This window comes from Suricata suricatta, chromosome 1 (assembly GCF_006229205.1).
Source record: "Suricata suricatta isolate VVHF042 chromosome 1, meerkat_22Aug2017_6uvM2_HiC, whole genome shotgun sequence".
NCBI lineage: Eukaryota > Metazoa > Chordata > Mammalia > Carnivora > Herpestidae > Suricata > Suricata suricatta.
In genome coordinates this window covers 109,829,213-109,848,905 of record NC_043700.1, presented here as the reverse complement: position 1 = coordinate 109,848,905, position 19,693 = coordinate 109,829,213, and the positions used below count along the sequence as shown (strand labels likewise).

The following is a 19,693-nucleotide window of genomic DNA, read 5'->3' as shown; positions in this document are numbered from 1 at the left end:
AAATTACTAATTTAATATCTAATTCTTTGTTTCCTTTCTCCCCATCTTGATTATATGTTTTCTTTCGTGAGCAAACAGTATATTTATATTATGTATATGTATAATACTATGTGTCAATTTTTTGGGAAAAAAGATTATAATAAATTAAAAAATATAAATTCCTTTAAAAAAATAAGAATGGTTAATTAAGAATATTAAGATTCGTGTGCTAAGATGGCTTAGTCGGTTAAGTGTCCAACCTGGGCTCAGTTCATGATCTTGTGGTTTGTGAGTTCAAGCCCTGCATCGGGCTCTGCACTAACAATGCAGAGCCTGTTTAGGATTCTCTCTCTCTCTCTCTCTCTCTCTCTGCTTTCTCCCACCTGCATTCTCTCTCTCTAAATAAATAAACCTAAAAAAAAAAGAATGGTATTAAGATTTACTTTCATAGGAATATGACAACAATAAATGGCCAGAGCATCTCTTGAAACTGTTAATCCTTTTAGGCCAGTGGTACCATTAATGTAAATGAAAGTAAATAAAGCAAAACACAGAAAAGCTACTCCTCTGTATTGAAAAGTCCCCTATCCTACCCAAACTCTCTATATAGGAGTTTGATAAATATCTGCATTCTTCAATGTAGAATTCAACATTCTTTCTTTTTTACTCTCATGGAACAGCACATTGTACATCATCTGTTTTAACAACTATTACTATATTATAATCATGTTTGTATTTTACTTCTCTACTACTTTTAGAGCTTGAGAACTGAGATTCTATGTTAGTCATCTTCATATATCTGGCACCTAGCATAAGGAGGGCCATAGTATTAGAAGAGACTATTAGAAGTATTATAACACCAATAGACTGATGTTATGTATGCCAAAGAACAATGTAAGAAATGTCACAATAGACAACAAAGGCTGGTTCCTAAATAAATCCTCAACTTATCAGCATCTTTATAACTTTGCTTCAATTCTAACTTTTTATGGCTCTGCCCTCCAAATCTGCTCCCTGTGGAGAGAGCTCCTTATGGCACTAATATGGACCCACCTCCATTCTCTCTTGAAAGGTTAGACAAAGCTGGTATTTTTACTAACATTTACTAATATATGATGAGTAGATCAATCAAAGGCAAGGCAAACTTGCATAGTAAAGAAAGTCCCTATAGAATAATGTATACTTTAACATGTCTGTATATGTGTGCACATGTGTATGTGTATATACTTGATCACAAATTTTCATCATCTGCAAGACAACATTTTTTTACCACTTTCCTTCCTGTCTCTTATCAGGCCTCTGGACATACCTAAATATTCAAGACACTAGGTATGTAATAGAGCTCCAAAGTATTTAAGGCATTGAATAGCTCTGATTGTAGAAGTGTCAATATTTGCATTAACATACATTTATTTCAACTTTAAAAACCTTTTGAAATATGATAAAATGTTAGTATTCCACCTCTCTTTACTTACTAATTGTATAACCTTAATGAATTGCTCTGTATTTCAATTTCCTTATCTGTACAATGAAAATAGTTAATCGTTTCTATCTCATGGTAGTGTCATGAGGATTAAGTTCACTAAAACATGTAAAGCACTTAGTATACTTACTGCCTAATACACAATAAACACTCAATAAATATTAACTATTAATATTACAAAAACATTTTCTTTTTTTTTAACTTTTTTTAATGTTTTATTTATTTTTGATACAGAGAGAGACAGAGCATGAGAGGGGGAGGGGCAGAGAGAGAAGGAGACACAGAACAGGAAGCAGGCTCCAGGCTCTGAGCTAGCTGTCAGCACAGAGCCTGACGCGGGGCTTGAACCCACGAACGTGAGATCATGACCTGAGCCAAAGTCAGAGGCTTAACCGACTGAGCCACCTAGGCGCCCCTACAAAAACATTTTCTACTCTAAGTCTAGAAAATGGAAATTTTTCAGAGCAAATATTTTTTTAAATACTTGAAAGTATTATTTAGCCTATTTGTCACAAAACAAGGGAAATGTTTGTATTTTTTGAGGGTCTTTAATATTAGGTTGAAACACATGAAAATGCCATTTTTATAGGAAAATAATTTCAGTATCAGCAAGTACATAGAATACTTTTTTAACATTAACATTTCACTGAAATGTATTAAAAATAATTTTAAAAAATGAAACCTCTGATGCAACTAAGTTTTTAAAAATAATTAAAATATAACCACCATGAATATCTTTGGGGTGGTATAGGTTGAATATTTGTGTCCCCCCTTCCTTAGGATTAAGACCTAATAATACCCATTGCAATGGCGTTTGGGGGTGGGATCTTTGGAAGATAATTGGGGCCTGAGAGCTCTGCCTTCATGAATGCTATTAGTGCTCTTTATAAAACAGACCTGAGAACACCCTGGACCTTTCTACTATGTAAAGATTGCTGTCAATGAGGAAGTGGGCATCAATAAACATGGAATCTGCTGGTTCCTTGATCTTGGACTTTCCAGCCTCTAAAACTAGGAGAAATAAATATTTGTTTTTTATTTGGTTTATGATGTTTTGTACAGCAGTCCAAATGGACTAAGATATGTGATACAGAAGAATCTGACTATACTATTGAAAAGGCATTAAACGTCTCCCTAGTGAAATATTGCTTTTTTAACCAATAGGGTTCAACTTTTCTACTTTGGTTTTCTAAATGGAATTTTATATGAGAAGACTAAGCTCCAAATAAAAAAAATAGTAACTCTCTTTTCATTTGAAGACAGCTCAAATTACCACTTTTGATCATAAAATACATTTTTTTAATGTTTGTTTATTTTTGAGAGACAGAGCACAAGTAGGTAAGGGGCAGGGAGAAGAAGACACAGAATCCTAAGCAGACTCCAGGCTCTGAGCTGTCAGTACAGAGCTTGAGGTAGGGCTTGAACTCATAAACTGTGAGATCATGACCTGAGCCAAAGTAAAACGCTTAACTGACTGAGCCACCCAGGTGCCCCTCAATCATAAAATACATTTCAATAGCTCCTTCTAAAATTTCTGACATTAGAATGTCCATTTCTTTTTACAGAAGTGAAAAAATATGCTTAAGATAGGTGGTTTCCCTGAAAGAGAAAATTAAAAATCCTGATTCTCGGATCTGAAAAATATGAATCTTTCAAATGCAGTCATTCATTATTTTATTCATGCAACAAACATTTACTGAATGCCTCTTATGTGCCAGGTGTAATAGTGGCTCTGAATTCAGAGGTAAAGGTAATTTAGTCCTTATCTTCAAGAACTAAGATCTTCAAGAGATAAATTAAATAGAAAATAATAAAATATGATAAAAACTATAAAAGAAATTAGAAAAGGGACTAAGCTCAGATTGCAGAGAATGGAGCATAGTATAATCCAGGAGAGAAAATAGGGCCAGGGCAATCAGGAAAACTCAAAAGACTCAGTTTGGCTGGACTGAAAGTGACGGCACACACATGCACACATATACTGACTACTGTATGCACTCACTGTATATCTGTAACCTAATCAAGGTAACAGAGTAAGGAATAAAAAAAAACAGAAGAAAAGAACAGCAACTTACCATGCTTTCCCCTAGAAATATCCACATACTGGCAAAGCCTGGGATGAGTGATGGTCTTAAGGATTTGAAATCGACCCAAAATTTTGATGGAATTTGGTGTAAGAGGAAGCCCATTACTTCCGCAAACATCATGTGGCAGAGCGGAGGCAAAGAATGTAAACGCACCCATTTCAGCATCTTTCAGGGGAAACATTTCAGAATCCTAGATCTTCTAAGATAATCTGGAAAAGGAGAGAATTTTATGACAGATTAACCAAAAATAAAGCCAATATTTTCTCACTTTAAATATGATTAATAATATATAACTTGGAGGAAAATGCCAATCAGCATACTTTGTAGTAAAAAGTATCAAAGTCAAAAAATTCCAACATAATATCTAAGAAAAATCATCCAATCATAAATTTAGATTGTAGCTCTAAATCATAATCAATGATTTTCAATGGCATGAAAAGGAGAAAAATAGAACATTCCCTCTACAATGATGTCTGACAGTTTTAACAGTTAACAGGAAGTCTCCTATTGCATATTCACATCAATAAGGATCTTCTGTTTACCTAAAGCTTGAATGACTCACAAATCACCAAGAACTTTTCCTTCTTGCAGAGTAAGTAAAGTCAGGACAGAGGAAATAGAAATACCAATCATTACCTTTAAATTATCAAGGCCTCTATTAATAGTAGTAAAAATTAAACTAGATAACAGAAGCCTCTATGTGTTATTTAACTAATCAGTTTTGGGTTTTGTGCTTGGTTGTTTCCATGCGATCTGTTTTAATTCCCTCAACAATCATCACAGATGTATCTCCAGTTTAGAGATAGATGCTTCATGTATATACCTATAGCAATCCTATTGGCATGGTCTCCAAAACAAATAATGCCCCCGAGTTACATAACAAAGCTACCTGGAGATTAAGAAATTTGCTCCAAATTAGTTGGAATCACATTAGGGCAATCACAATGGTAAAGGTCACTGAACAAAAAAATCTTTCACCCAGGTGTCTCACTACAAAGACATTCCACTGGTCAAGCACTGCATTCTTCCCTGCTCAGCTTTCACAATCAAAATGTTGAAATTCTAGGGGCGCCTGGGTAGCTTAGTTGGTTAAGCATCTGACTTCGGCTCAGGTCATGACCTCACAGTTTGCGGTTCAAGCCCCACATCAGGCTCTGTGCGGACAGCTCAGAGCCTGGAGCCTGTTTCAGATTATTCTGTGTCCCCTCTCTCTCTGCTCCTCCCCAACTCCTGCTCTGTCACTCTCTCTCAAAATTAAATAAACATTAAAAAAAATTTAAAAAACAACAAAAAACCCCAAAATGTTGGAACTCTAAATCAAAGTAATAAACCACTTTCCATGTCTCTGCAGAAACCCCATTAAAAACATTAAAAAGAAATATTTTTTAAGTGTATAAACTCATAATAAGGAAGACAAGAGAAAAGGGCCTTGACCTAATGAAAGATTTCTAAAACCCCCAGTAAAGCATTTTGCGTGTATTGTTATATGAAGCAAAAAAAAGAAATTGCAAAGTATGTTGTAGTCAAGACTTTTGTTGGGCCTCTTCAGATTCAGAAACTTCAGATCAGAGAAGCAGAAACAAGGGGGAACAGAAGTCAGAAGAGGATTTGAAATGAGAATGATAAAGGGCTGAAGAATAAAAGAATTAACTCCGTCACTGGCTCCCCATTACTGGTTAGTTATTTATCCTCAAAGGAAAAAAGGTAAGCGTCTTTCTTAGAAATAAACCAACGGTGTAAGAATTACAGTAAGTAGCTGGCATGGGCATGTAAGACAAACTGCTCTTAATTCTGGAATTTGTAGGCCCCAGTTAATATGTGACTATCTACGCAGCCCTCCTAAACCCGAGGGTGGAGCTCAACAAGCCTGTCCTTACACACAAAGCTCTCAGACAGACTTCCTTTTAACTCTGAAATAATGAACTGTTCAGGAATCATCAGATAGCTGAAGAGAGGCTACACCCTAACGGGCATAAAACAAAATAAACAAAGAAACCTGCCCTGGAGGTGACTAAAATAAGTTACAGAATAAGAAAAAAATGAAAACCAAAACAAGCTGAAACATATTTAGAAAGATTTGACATGATATTATATGACAGGAGGTGTGGCAAAACATATTTCACAAAAGAGTAAAATGGAATTGCTGATATGAGAAAATGAACATCCTCATTAATATTCAAGAAACTGCTCATTAAAACTACATGAGAATTTATACTTGCCAGAAATTAAAAATTAAATCTGATAATACATGATGTTGGGACATGAAGAAAGAAAATATAAACTAAAACAATCACTTTGGAAAACAATTTGACATTATTTTGCTATTCTATTCTTGCAGAAACTCCTACACACATAACGAAAGGGATACATACAAGAAAAATCAGCAGTTTGTTCCTATTATCCCCAAACTGGAAACTGAAATGTCCAAAGACAGGTGAATGATTAAATAAATTGTACATTTATCTGATGTAAAAATATACATGATAGAAAATAAGCAAATTATACCAACATTTATCAGCATAGATGAATCTAGAAACATAATGTTGGGGTGAAGCACATAAAATGTATGCCAATATTCATAATATTCAACAAGAAAAACTGAATAATAAATAATTCAGGAGGTAATATTATATTAAAAAGTAAAGGAATAATAATAATAAGGAGGAGGAGGAGAAGGGAAGAAGAAAAACATGAGGATAGGGTCACCACTGTATGAAAAGCAGGAATGAGATTAGGGAAGAACCCATAAAAAACTTCAAGAATCTTGAGTAATATCTTAGTTTTTAATTAGTAGGTTAATGGGTGTTCATATTATTACTATGTCCCATAATTTCCATAGTCTATATCTATATATGTTTGTGATATAGACCATATATTTCATATTTTTTAAAATTTTAAATTGAAAAAAATTTAAAAATAGAAGAATTGACTTTAAACAAAGGCCAAGAAAATCAATAGGGAAAGGACAGTCTTTTAGCAAATGGAACAACAATATATCCATGTGGAAAACAAAAACAAAACCCATCAATTCCTACTGTTATATCCACAAATATCTGAGATGGATTAAAGACCTAAATGCAACCTTTGGGTAGGCAAAGATTTCCTCGGCAGGATAACAAAAGACACTAACCATAAGAGACAAACTTGATTAAATGAACTTTTTTGGAGTTTTTGGAGTAGTGAAAATGTTCTACATCTTCACTGGGGTGGTGTTTGTCATATGGATGTCCACATGTATCAACCCATCAAATGACTTACTTAAAATCAGTGCATTTTAATGTATGTAAATTGTATCTTATAAAAAATAAAAAATGAAATAAAATTACAAGAATATTAGGAAGAAATAATAATTAAAAATGTTTGGAAATTAAATGATTAGCAAGTGAGACTGAAGTGATGGAAAAGAAAATTGAGACAACTGTTCAGACTATGGAACAAAAAGCAAATAGATGAAAACGTAAGAGAAAAGATAACAGATATAGTAAATCAAACCAAGAATACAAAAAATACAGGAGTTTCAAAAAGAGAACAGAGAAAAATAAAGGAGAATAAATTGTAAAAGACAGAATAGGAGAAAAATTCCTCACAGTTGAAGGGAAATATGTACCTTCAAAGTAGAAAGGTTTATAATATCAAGGAGTTTAAATGAAAAATACCCACACTATGACATTTTGCCTAGCTCCTTTCAATGAGTTCCCTTCAAGAAGAATAAACTCACAAGACATGTCATTATAAGTTTTCAAAGCATCAAGAAAAACAAAAATTTTCTAATAATTCCATAGAGAAAACAAATAGTTCAGGCCTTAACAAATTAAGAGTGGCATTCTCATTTTCTCATGAGCAATCGTGAGTCAGAAGACACTGAAGCCTTGAAAGACCTAAAGAGACAAAAATTTTGTTTCTATACCCTGCCAAACTATCCATCATTATAGCAAAATAATAATAATTTACAGCCAAACACTAAAATATAAAATTAACACCCACATGCCTTTTATGAATAAATATCCTGAGGATGTATTCTACCAAAATGAGGAGAAAAAAAATTAATAGAAAATGTGTGGTTAAGAAACAATGTAACTTACCAGAATGTAATCTGTTCACATTAAACAGAAAGTAATTGAGCTTCAAGGGAACACCTTCAAGCAAAGATATGGAATGGAAGCTTCTCATACAAAGAATGAGAGGACATGGTAAAGAAAGCATAAGATGGGAGGACTTGATAAAAAGCACAATGTGACTTTCCCTCAAAAGAGAACAAAAAGGCCTTTTTAAAAGTGAGGAATGTTTAAAGCTATATAAGAACACGGCCCCAAAAATAAATCACACTTAACTATGGGGTAAGGTTTTGGTCATTATATGGGAAGAAAGAAGAAATCAATCTGATGTTACTATTATAAGTCTTCTCCTTAGTGTGGCATTGAGGTCATGAAATTAAGAAATTGGGAAGGAAACGTATCATAGCATACTTTTTGATTCTGTACTTAGGAATATTTACAAAGCCACAATATTGTAACATTTTGTTGCTTTTTTAGCACACATAAAAAAAGCAAAAAAATTGTAGTTAAGAAATGTAATGTAAATATTATTAACCTTAACAATGTGTAAGTAAAAGTCCAGATAAGGCAAGGTGAGAGTGGTGGAAATAATTTTTTCAGTGGTAAACAACGTATAGTAATTACTTTTCTCACTTTACCATATAAGGAGCCAAAATATATTTTTGAAAATTGATGTGAGAAAAATTTACATATATTATTTAGAATTATAACATTAACCAATATGAAAACTAAAAAACGTAAACTATTCAAAACTTTGGAGAAGGGAGGCTGTGGATAACGTGGTTTGTCTTAAAAAGTAAAAAAAAAAAAGAATTAGCATTTTATCTTCTTATTCAACATATAGATCTGAAGTTAAAAAAGGTTAAAAATGGTTATCTCTCAGGAATAGGACTAAGGGTGGGAAGGGAGACACTATACTGTTTCATTTTATTATGCAATCTTTCTATGTACTATTTGATTTTCAGTTAGACAGACTCTTATCAGACAACTTAAAAGCAAAGAACCAAAAAAGGGAAACGCATATGGTTCAAACACGTAAGACATTAGTTAGTGTAAAATATTTCATTAGGGTTCTGCCTCAACTTCTGCTTCCAGTTGTTCACATTCTCCCACTCCACTAGGGAACGTTACGTTTCGACAAAGGACTAAACCTTTGAAAACGAAAAACAAAACCAAGACTCGTATCTACGGTATGGAGAATTGAATCCACATTCTCCAACGTCTTCTTTAAATCTTCCTTTAAAGCAGTGGTTATTCTTCAAATAGCTGCCTATGGTTCTCAAAGGATTCGGGTAAACGTGTGTAGAGGGAAAGGCGGACATTAGCTCCGATGGGCAAGCAGCTCCTAAAGTTGGCTCCTTTCACTGTGGACAAGCTGGGCCACTCGCTGCACCTGACATTTCTCTACCTCCCACCAGCCCCACCCACTATGACACATAAAACTGACGAACCCAAATACCTGCCTCTGAGTCTGGGGAAGCAGCCGGGCACAAAGACAAGGGGATGGAACTTCTACACAGGGCCCCAGCTTGCTGTGGCTGCTGCTGCCGCTACCGTTTAGAGCACCAGACCCAGCATCTCAGGTGCTTCTACAAAAGAGGCCGCTCCGGGAGCGCCGGGATTGCTCTTTGCCAGCGAGTTAAATCCGCCCAGATTCCAGGCTCGGAATCCGGCCGGGAGCACGAGCCAGACCCGCTCCGCTGACAGCTCCCAGCTCTCCCCACCCCCGCCGTCAATTCAGCCTGGCCGTTTCCTCTGACCTCACAACCTCCACGACACAACATGGAGGAAAGACCCGACGTCCGGCGTTTTGTCCCTTGCCCAACCTGGAGAAAAAAACGTGGCCATCAAGGAAGAAGTGCAGAGGAGTTCAAGTTATTAGCTGAGAACATACAAGACGTGGTATGGTTGTTCCCAGGAGCGGGGGCGGGTGAGGGGGACAGAATTTGAAGTTAAATCGGTGGAACGCTCAGGCGTTTGGTGAAGACACCTCTTTGGGTCCTTTCTCCCTGCCGTCGTATGCGGGAGGGTGTCCCTACCTGCTCCAGACTAAGACTACCTGGTGAGGCTCTCCAAATTGCTCGGTCCACTGATTTATGTGAGTGACGCCCGCAGACGGTCCGGGGGTTCGTGTGTTGAGATCAAAGGAGAGTTCTCTTTTCCTTATCATCTTGGGGAGATAGGACCAGGCCTTCGATACTAGTGGGAAGTAACGCTTATACCAGCGCCAGTCTTAGCATGTGGAAGTAGGGAGCAACTTGTTTCCTCTTGAAGGAGCCAAGTTTGAGAAATGGGATGCGGGGCTCACGGAAAGGCTGCTACTGGAAAAGATATATCCACAGACACGTTTACGTATGTGTGCACGCGCGCCCGTGTGTGTGAAAGGACTGGGATAGGGGTGGGGCAGGAAGTCATTCCTCAATTAGTTAAAAGCCCACTATATTTCTAGTACTGTTTTAGACGTTGGGAAAAGAACGATGGACAAAACAGAAACTACTGTCTTCCTGTAGTTCACATTTTGAGGAAGACATCCTGAACAGAATTAAGAGAAACATGTTATATTGTAGGTACTGATGGGCCCTGAAGAGTTAAATAATAAAACAGAGGAGGATATAGTTTGAAGTGTTGCCAGGGAAAGTTTCTGAAAAGACAACTTTCATAGCTAATGTCAGTGAGACAATTAACTATACAGATGTATTGGGTAAACGCAGTCAGGTAGAGGGACCAGCCATGAAGCATAAACTTGCCTGAAATACCAAGGAAGCTTGTGGGTTAGAGTTAAATTAAGGGATTAAAGCTAGAGACAAAGTCATAGAGGGAACAGATCATGAAGGATATTGAGAGCATCAAGTTATTGGAGAGTTTTGAGCAGTGGACTGACATAATCTGGCTTCCTTTTAAAAAGGGGATCTTACTGACTGCTGTGGAGAATATATTGAAAGGGACAGGATAGAAGAAAGACCAGTTTGGAGGCTATTCTAGTAATCTAGAGAAAACATGAGGGTAGCTTGAGTAAGGGTGGTAAGAAATGCATGGTCAGGTTCTTAGTGCTCTTAATTTAGATGTATTAGAATGGATGGTGAGTCAGTTTTCTTTAATTAGATTTGGGGAACACTTTAAAAATGAACTGTAGTGTGAGTTTCAGAGTGACAAACACAGGCCTAAATCAGAGCTTTGCCATTTAATATTTGAATGGATTTAGACTAGTCATAATTTCTCTGAAGTTGTATATAAAATGGAAACATCATCTCATGCAGTTGAAAAGCCTAAAGGACTCTGTATGTAATGTGCGTGGCTTATTAAAGTGGCTATTGTTATTAGCTGTGTTCTTGGATAGAAAATGGGAGAAAGTGCTGAGTGCTTCTTTGGATGGGAAGGGATGGTTAAACTCTACTGATGAAATTCTGAATCAGGTAAAAAAGGTGACCTTGGTGTTTGCAAAGAAGCCCATGAGAGACCTAGACATACTCTTTTTACATTTTATGGATCTTTCACTGGACAGGAAGGTTTTCTGTGTTGATGGTCGTAGTACCTGATATGTATGGACTATCTTCTCACAGCCATGCCTTAAGTCCCCCAAGACTCCCTGTGTCCTTATTAGTAAAGAGGAAGAAGGCACTCCAGTGAGTAAAGAAAAACTATCAAGAATAAAAACAAACTTCCAGTTATAAAATGAGTAAGTCATGGAAATATAATGTACAAAGCGGTAACTTTGGGTAATAGTACTCTATTAAATATTCAAAAGTAGCTAGAAGAGCAGATTTGAAGGTTCTCATTACATCTATAGTGTGACTATGGTGAAGGATGTTAACTGGACTGATGTGATCATTTTGCAGTATACATAAGTATCAAATGTTGTGCATCTAAAACTAATGTGTCAAGTGTACCTCAAAAAATTGTTTTTTATTTGTTTTGTTTATAATAGAGAGAGATAGAGCACAAATGGGGAAGGGACACAGAGAGATGGAGACAGAATCCTAAGCAGGCTCCAGGCTCTGAGCTGTCAGCACAGAGCCCGAAATGGGCTGGAACTCATAGTGGTAAAATCATGACCTGAGCTGAAGTCAGAGGCTTAACTGAGCCACCCAGGTGCCCCACCTCAAAATGTTTTAAATAAAAAGAAGTGACACAGCTAATGAATGGCAGAGTTAGAATTTGAATTCATTCTCTGACAGCATGCCAAATAAATAAACATTCACAAAAAACAGAGTTTTAGGTCTGTTTTCAATATCTTGGCAATGGTTGCAAAAACACTCGTGGAATTTGCCAGTTACCACTACCATTATAGTTTGAGGGTTTCTGGGAGGAATTGTTCTGAGAATATTTAATTTTATTATTTATCTTTCTAAAAATTCCTACATTTGACACCTTTTAAATCCTAGTAGGAGTACTAACTTAGTTTTAAAAAATATCTTGTATGTAGCACAGTTATAAAAATGTTCTCCTTATGGAATGATTTGGCAGTTAGATTATGAAGCAAATGGAGGAATGAAGATTGGAAGGTTAGAATAAAAATGATGGTAGAAAGGGAGGGAAAATGGATTAAAATCACTAAAGTTTATTAATTCTGATATACGTGTTCTTCCATATTTATATTTCACGATTGTTGATTTAAAATCACTGAACTAAGTAGCACTTGTGACATAGTTGTTGCCAATGCCCACACTTAATGCAAACTTGGTCATAATGGTTAATATTGTCATCAGTTTGGTTAATGTGTAGTGTTGGTATGTAGTTGTTGACTTTAATCTCCATTTTAAGTATTCTTTATATGAAGATTTACTGCTGAAATGAAAAGTTACCGTATATGCACAAATAAGGGGGGAAAAGTGACATAAGATAAAAAGAGGTCAAATTTAAAAGAGGTTTTTCAAATAACACAAGTTGGGTAGATTTTTTTTTTTTTAATGGTACATAAAATGTGAGAGTATCTTATGATTGGAGCCATTTTACAATGGTGGCACCTTAGATTTGATGAAATACAACACTTAGAGTATCTCAGAAGAATATAAACTTTTACATAGTTGAAGTTTTGAAACCGTGAATCCGGTGTTTTTGGAAGTAGAGAGACACTTCCAAATTTTGGTAGAATTTCTATACTATAAAGTAAAATTGAAAACCTGCACTTGAAACTTCCATTTCAAAACAGTAGCTTATTTGCTTATAATTGGTTCCTAACATTGAAAACCTGGGCAGAGAATTTGATGTTTAAAAGAAGTTACTGACAATTTAGAATTAGAGTGGGGAAAGACTACTGAGGAAATTGATGAGGTAAAGGAAAGCCATTTGGAAATGATAGGAATTTCAGAAATAACCTTTTGTATATGTTTTAATATAGTTTAAATTCATGTATGTCCTAAAATCAACATCAGCTTTTATGAATAGCAGCATCTTACAATGGCTTTTTAGATTTGATAACCCATAATGTATATTAGGAACAAAATTAAGAGGCAAAATAATTTAGATAATACTTTTCAGATGCTTTTTAATCATAAAAATAAATTCATTATTTTTTTAATTTAGTAAAGGGAAAAGAAAAGTCTATGTAAACTACCCAAAACCTCTTACTATCCAAACACAATTAACATACTTGTCTTTTATAGAAATTCTAGCTTTGATATTAAAAGAGCTAATTGCAGAATCAGACTGACCCCAAGTTTTACTCCTGTTACTTACTAACTGGTCATATGACCTAAGACAAACTAATTTTAATTCAAGTTTTCTTCTGTGTATAATGGAAAAAACTATAGAGTATTCATAGATGATCTATGTAAAGCATTTAGCCAGCCCATAATAAATACTCTGCATATGGTATCTCTTACTAACATTATTACTATTGGGTAACCTGAGTGGTTCTGTTGGTTAAGTGGCTCAAGTCATAATCTCATAGTCATGGGATCCAGCCCTGCATCAGCCTCCATACTGACAGTGTGAAGCCTGCTTGGAATCCTCTTTCTCTCCTGTCTCTGCCCCTGCCCCCGCCCCCACTCAATGCTCTTTGCCTCTTTCAAAATAAATAAATAAACTTAAAAATAATTATTATTAGCACTATCATCTGTGGAAAAACTTAAGCTTATTAGCACATTAAAAGCTCTGAGACCAAGGAAACTTAGTTATGAAATTCAGTAGGTACTCCTTGTAAAATTGAAAGTCACTGTGGAGCATTTGGCATACGATAATGAAATGAGCACTGGGTTGAATGTTAAAAGATTTGTCCAAGCTTAAAGCAATGTTTTTATTAAACTAGCACTGTTGCCCTAAACTTAACCTCATTTAAAAGTTTTCTTTTCTAGTTTACTGTGTTTTCCTCATTTGTCTGAAAGCTTAGCGAATACAAAGAATATGTTTAATTTTGCTCTCTATTATAAACCCAGCACATGCTCAAAACCAGGAAATATAAGTAAAATTGGGGTCATGAACTTAAGTTATTTATAGGGACCTGGCAGGTAGCATAAATGGCAGACAACTGGGAGTTGTGCAGTCTATTTTGCTTTGTTTAAAGACATTTACCTTCTGTGGTTTCAAACATTGTTAACCCTTGAACACAAAGGGATCCCTGATCTGTGTGATGGTGATAGTTTGTAACCCCTAGAGGAGACTAGAGACAAGGACCAAACTCTGAAAAACATAAGCATTAAAGGGACAAGTCAAGAAAAAGGATCTCTAAAAGGAAGTGCCAAGTAATAGGAAGTGAAATCAGATGAAAATAAGCAAAATAAGTCAGGCAGAGAAGGACAGATACCATATGTTTGCACTCATAGGTCTAACAGGAAAACAGGAGAAACCTAATGGAGGACCTGGGGGAGGGGAAGGGGGAAAGAGAGTTGGGGAGAGAGAGGGACGAAAAACCTGAGAGACTGCTGAATACTGAAAACGAACTGAGGGTTGAGGGGGAAGGGGGAGGGGGTAAAAGAGGTGGTGGTGATGGAGGAGGGCACTTGTGGGGAAGAGCACTGGGTGTTGTATGGAAACCAATTTGACAATAAACTATTTTTTTAAAAATCTTCATTTTATAAATTAAAAAAATGAAACAGAGAAGTTACGTAACTTTACCAAGATCACAAAGCCTGTTAAGTATGTGTGTGATTCAGCCAAGATTAGTTAGCTATAAATATTTCAAGGGGAAAAAACCAACTACTTTTCTGCTGGTACAAGTGATCCATATCTGATATTACTAGAAAATATGGATATAAATTTATGTATCCTACTTATATTTTTGAAAAGTTTAAAGACAGATAATTAACAAGTACTATAAAACCTTTTTCTAGAGCTTCTAACTCAAAAACAATACATAGCTCTTAGCATTTGAGGAAAGTTTTCTTTAACATATAGACTTGTCTTTCTAGCTAATCCAAAATATCTCAAAAGACAGGTTAATTTTGACATCGTAAATAATATTGCCAAGAGAACCAGTTATCTAGGAGTAAAGAAAAAGTAGATGCTGGTTAAAACTGTGTTTTATAGTCGTTTCTAAGTTTTATTTTGCCAAGAAAACTTCATTATTGCTGGAAAAATGTGCTAGCAAAAGATACTTTCTTCTCTTAATGAAACTTCCTTTGTAGTGGTATTATTGATACAGTGGCTATTAAAATGGTTACAAGTAACCTATCCGTATGTGATTACATGTTGTGAATGTGGGAAAATTATTAATTATTGCAAAACCAAATAAAGGCTTTGTCATAAGTAATTAGGATGTAGAGCATTTTCAGGTTTTAAATTCATACATTCCTAAGTTTGCAGTTCAGTGAATTTTCTTAACACTTTATTTTTTAGAGCAGATTTAGGTTCACAGCAAAATTGAGTAGATAGTATTCAGTGAATTTTATTCCTTTTTTCTTTTCCTTAAACCAGAACAATTTACATAGTTTTCATAAGAAAGCTTTTCTCTTGGTATTCTTGGCCATTTGTGTGCCTTTGTCAAATAGTGTGTATGGCTCATGCTGGATTGCTTTCCGTTTTATTATTATTATTATTTTTTTTAGAATGTGATCCTCTTTTATTTTTATTTTTTTTGTAACTTTATTTTATTTTTTTTAGAATATAACACTATTTTTTTAACATATGCAATTATTTTCCGTCATTTACAATACAGTAGTTACAATGACACTCCAAATGGATAAGCAAAGTAAAAAATCAGAACCCCAACTTCTATTTCATGTAATTAGACTTATACAGAAATTAGAAGGTTAAGTAACAACTAGTTAATCACCTAATTTCACAGCTATCTGAAGTGGCAGTCATTATATAGCAGCTTATCTATGATACATTCAAGATAACTGATACAATTTATTATTTGCCCATAAGCTAAAACACATCCTGTGTGCAATCTTTCATTTATGCATGTGAGAGGGTTTTCTTTTTTTTTTTTTTTAATATTTTTACATTGTAGTACATGTTTTGCTTGTTGGTGGTGTTTGCTTATTTAATACATTCCGTCAAGGACAGAAATTACATGATGGTTTTTTTTGTTTTTTTGTTGTTGTTTTTTCCCCCCTAGGAAGTGTGTCTTGGGTTTTACCCTTATTATTTTCATTACTTTTTTTTTTTCCTCTTCTTTTTTTGGTGGTGGGGGTGGTTATGTTGAAATGAAGTTGCTTTTACAACACCAAAGACTTAATCATCCATTTCCTATATAAAAAGTAGCTACTTTTTTGCATGAATTGCTTTCCGTTTTAAACCAGAGTTGAGAATCGTTAATAGAGTTCTTAGAAGACTTTCACAAGGTGTTTAGATTGAAATCTATAAGCCATTCAGTATTCCTTTTTTTGTACCATTTGTTTAAATAATCTTAAATTTGTTATCTTTAGAGTTTCTGTAATTACAATGGCAATATCTATTTATAGGGGAAAGTGCAAAGATTTTCAGTTGACTGTTGTCTTATTGTATTCTCAAGGACAGGAGTCTTCAGATATAGCCACATAAAATTTATAATTAATGTAAATATATTAATGTATATTGCCCATAGACTGTATACCAGCACTCACATATTAAAGAGTGGCATAGCAAGTTTATCTAAATGTATTTTTAATATCAATTTCTGTAATTTGTATTTTTATTATTTTGTTCTTAACCTTTAAGAAAACAAACAAAAATCATTTACCTAAAGATCTACAAAATATGCTCATAGGTAACCTACATTACTGTGAGCTTCTTGAAGGTGAGGATTATATAGGATTTATCCTATCTTTTGTATCTCCCCAAAATTTTGCCCAGTGCCTGACATTTTTTACCAATTGCCAGAAATATTGACTATTATTCATGGTTATCTCATTTTGCCCCCTCTCAATGCTATGAAATATATAAAATTGTCTCCATTTTACAAATGAGAAAACTGAGGCTGAGAGAGATTAGGTAAGTGGATTTAGAGGCAAAGGGTAGAATTTGGTCCAAGTTCTTGTGATTTTCAAGTCCATGTTCTTGTTATTAAATTACTTTTATCTCATACTCTTATAGTACGTTCTTAATATTCTAAACAAGGAGAAGGATTAATAATAATAACATGTACTTCATGGTGTTGTGATAATTAAGTTAATATTGTGAAGTGCTTAGAAAAAGACCTGGCAAATATTAAAGACAGTAAACACTAGATACTATTATTATTACCCAATAATGCCTATCAGGAAATTTGAGATGGCTTCTGTTATCCATAATTAATTTATATATGAGTGGTTTATTAGGATCACTGTCGTCTCTCTCTGTTCTCGACGTTTTAAGACCTCATGGCCTAAATATGTTTTTTTCAGTAATATTTCTCCTTGTTTACTAACATATTTTCTCTTTATTTTTCATATTTTGTTTATACAATTATTTGATTAAAAATGAATCTACTTTACAGGGAGCCTGGGTGGCTCAGTCTCAGCCCAGGTCATGATCTTGTGGTTCACAAGTTCAAGCCCCACTATGGGCTCTGTGCTGACAGCTCAGCCTGGAGGCTACTTCAGATTCTGTGTCTCCCTCTCTCTCTACCCCTCCTCAACTCATGCTCTGTCTCTCTCTCAAAAATAAATAAAATCATTTTTAAAAACCTAAAAATAAATCCATTTTTACTAAATATTTCAAGTGATATCTCATTCCTAGTTTTATTTCATGATTTAAAATTAGACCTTAATCTAAGCAATTATTTGCAAACTTATAGACAAGTATACAAATTATACTTTTTTACAGTTTATATAATAAATATATAAAACATAGAGGTACGTATTTTTTATCAGTATCGTTCAGAGTATTACCACTTTGTATCCCATTGTTTCCTCTGGTGGTTGTATATTATGTGTTTAGTATATTCTGCTCATTTGTGTTTATGTTTTGAAGCAATCTTTCTTACTAAACTTATGCTAGCACTTCGACATGTATTACAAAAGTCATTTTTATTTAACTCATTTTTGTAACTGTATTTTGTGGGTAGTTAATAGACTTATCAACTGAATAAAATATCTTCTTTTTTTTCTTCGGGGGGACTTATGATCTCTATTTTGCCAATTATTGTTAGTCTTAGTTTTGAAACTTTTTCTATGAAGTCAGGACATGAGTTTCATGTTTGGTTGGTATTTGTGAGATAACTTTCTGTATTTTGTGACACAATTCATGACAACTATTTTATACTCATTTATTTTTTGTGAGTTAAGATATTAGTGTACTGGGGATTTTAAAGTGTACCACTGATGTCACATTTATTTTAGTATTAATTCATAAAAGTTTTTTTTTTCTTACTACAAAATTAAAAGTTAACAAATTATGCTAAATCAAATACTCATTATTTTTCTTGGGATAGAAAAAGAATTCACCTATTGAATATTTTTTATTATTATGTTAGACTAAAATAGACATTAAACTGAAAGAATGCTGAAAGGAGGATACCAAAAATCCAAAAGAACGTAGCTTCTTTTTACTTTAACTTTTCTCATAAATTCATATGTATTTTTCTCTAAAATTCTAAAGAAAAAAAATTTGAGGAACAACATGTTGGTAAAAATTGGCTGAATTAAAAAGTTGATATCTTCATTTTCAATTTTTGCACTAAATGCTTTGTATTTTTTAATTGTTAAATAATGGTCTGTATAAAAAAATGAGCAGTTTACTATGACTTTATCAGATTAACCTCATTTATATTTTCTTCATTTATAAGCAACTTTATTTGTATCAGTTTTTTTAGTGGTTCTATTTATAAATTATCAACTTTAGCATAGAAGGTTTGAGGATTATTTCTCTTTTTGTAAAAAGGTAAACATTTCAGAATGTTTTTTTATAGGATGGATAATTTGAAATTTTCAAACATCTTGTATTATTTGTCCCTTACATGCCAGGTTTTCCTTTATCAAAAAAAAGTCACCATTGTATTGTGTATCACTTATTTAAATTCAGAATTACTTCAGCAGTCCTTGTGTCATTGTTATATTTTGTAAAGTTAATGAGGCAAAAAAGAGCAGTTTTCAGTATTTTTAATGATTAATCTTTTGTCAGTATGACTGTTTTAATATTTAGCAGTTTAAGCTTTAACATTATGAGTTAATCTCAGAATGCTTGCATTTACACATTTTTCTGTACACTGACAGGATGTTTTCTAATTTCTGTAAATTATTATGAAATTAAAATACTAATTTTTTTTTACTAGAGTCACAGTGTGTATGCTGACATTATTTCTGAGTAGGCATGTCATTAATATTGATATGTTTCTAATTGTTGATCTTTTTCTTTTGTCTTTACTTATTCACATATTCCTCCTTACAATTGTACATAGGTAAATACACAGTAGAAATATCCAGTATACAATAGTAGCATATACAGAGGGAACTCAGCAGCTCATAACTTTGGAACACAGATGTAGCACTCAGTTACATCTTATGTTAAGATTATTGTTCTTTTCCCTTAATATTCCTGTTTTGTGTTATAATAATTTGCTGTATTGTAATGATTTCTTTAAAATTTTTCAGCCTGAAGTGTGATTAAGTAGCATGTCTTTTGCATTTACGGTAAGAAAACTGACTTCGTCTTCCAAACATATTGAGGAATTAGTTTAATGTTTCTGCTGTTTGGTTTGCTCTGGAGGAAAAGTATTTATAGGAAAAGTATTTTTCTAGTATATTGATCTG

General features: G+C 34.1%; 2 protein-coding genes across 10 annotated transcripts in view; one reads left to right on the top strand and one right to left on the bottom strand.

The window, feature by feature from the left end:
- TBCK (TBC1 domain containing kinase) overlaps positions 1-9,351 on the bottom strand; it is a 192,911-nt gene extending 183,560 nt beyond the window's left edge. For 3 of the 5 annotated variants that reach the window (XR_003909882.1, XM_029942274.1, XM_029942297.1), the window contains exons 1-2: positions 9,068-9,351; positions 3,538-3,758 (exon numbers count right to left, since the gene is read on the bottom strand). Coding sequence is in view for 4 of the 5 variants with exons in the window: in XM_029942274.1 (XP_029798134.1) it covers positions 3,538-3,730 (193 nt within the window). In the remaining variant the exon portion in view is untranslated. Of the gene's footprint in view, positions 1-3,537; positions 3,759-7,631; positions 7,651-9,063 lie in introns of those variants that run through there. The other 2 variants (XM_029942283.1, XM_029942290.1) reach the window with 2 other exon arrangements.
- Positions 9,352-9,430: 79 nt separating this feature from the next.
- The window catches only part of AIMP1 (aminoacyl tRNA synthetase complex interacting multifunctional protein 1), a 38,594-nt gene continuing 28,331 nt past the window's right edge, over positions 9,431-19,693 (top strand). For 3 of the 5 annotated variants that reach the window (XM_029942351.1, XM_029942342.1, XM_029942317.1), the window contains exon 1: positions 9,614-9,702. In XM_029942351.1, the coding sequence (XP_029798211.1) occupies positions 9,701-9,702 (2 nt within the window). In that variant the 5' untranslated portion in view covers positions 9,614-9,700. Of the gene's footprint in view, positions 9,507-9,613; positions 9,703-19,693 lie in introns of those variants that run through there. The other 2 variants (XM_029942333.1, XM_029942323.1) reach the window with 2 other exon arrangements.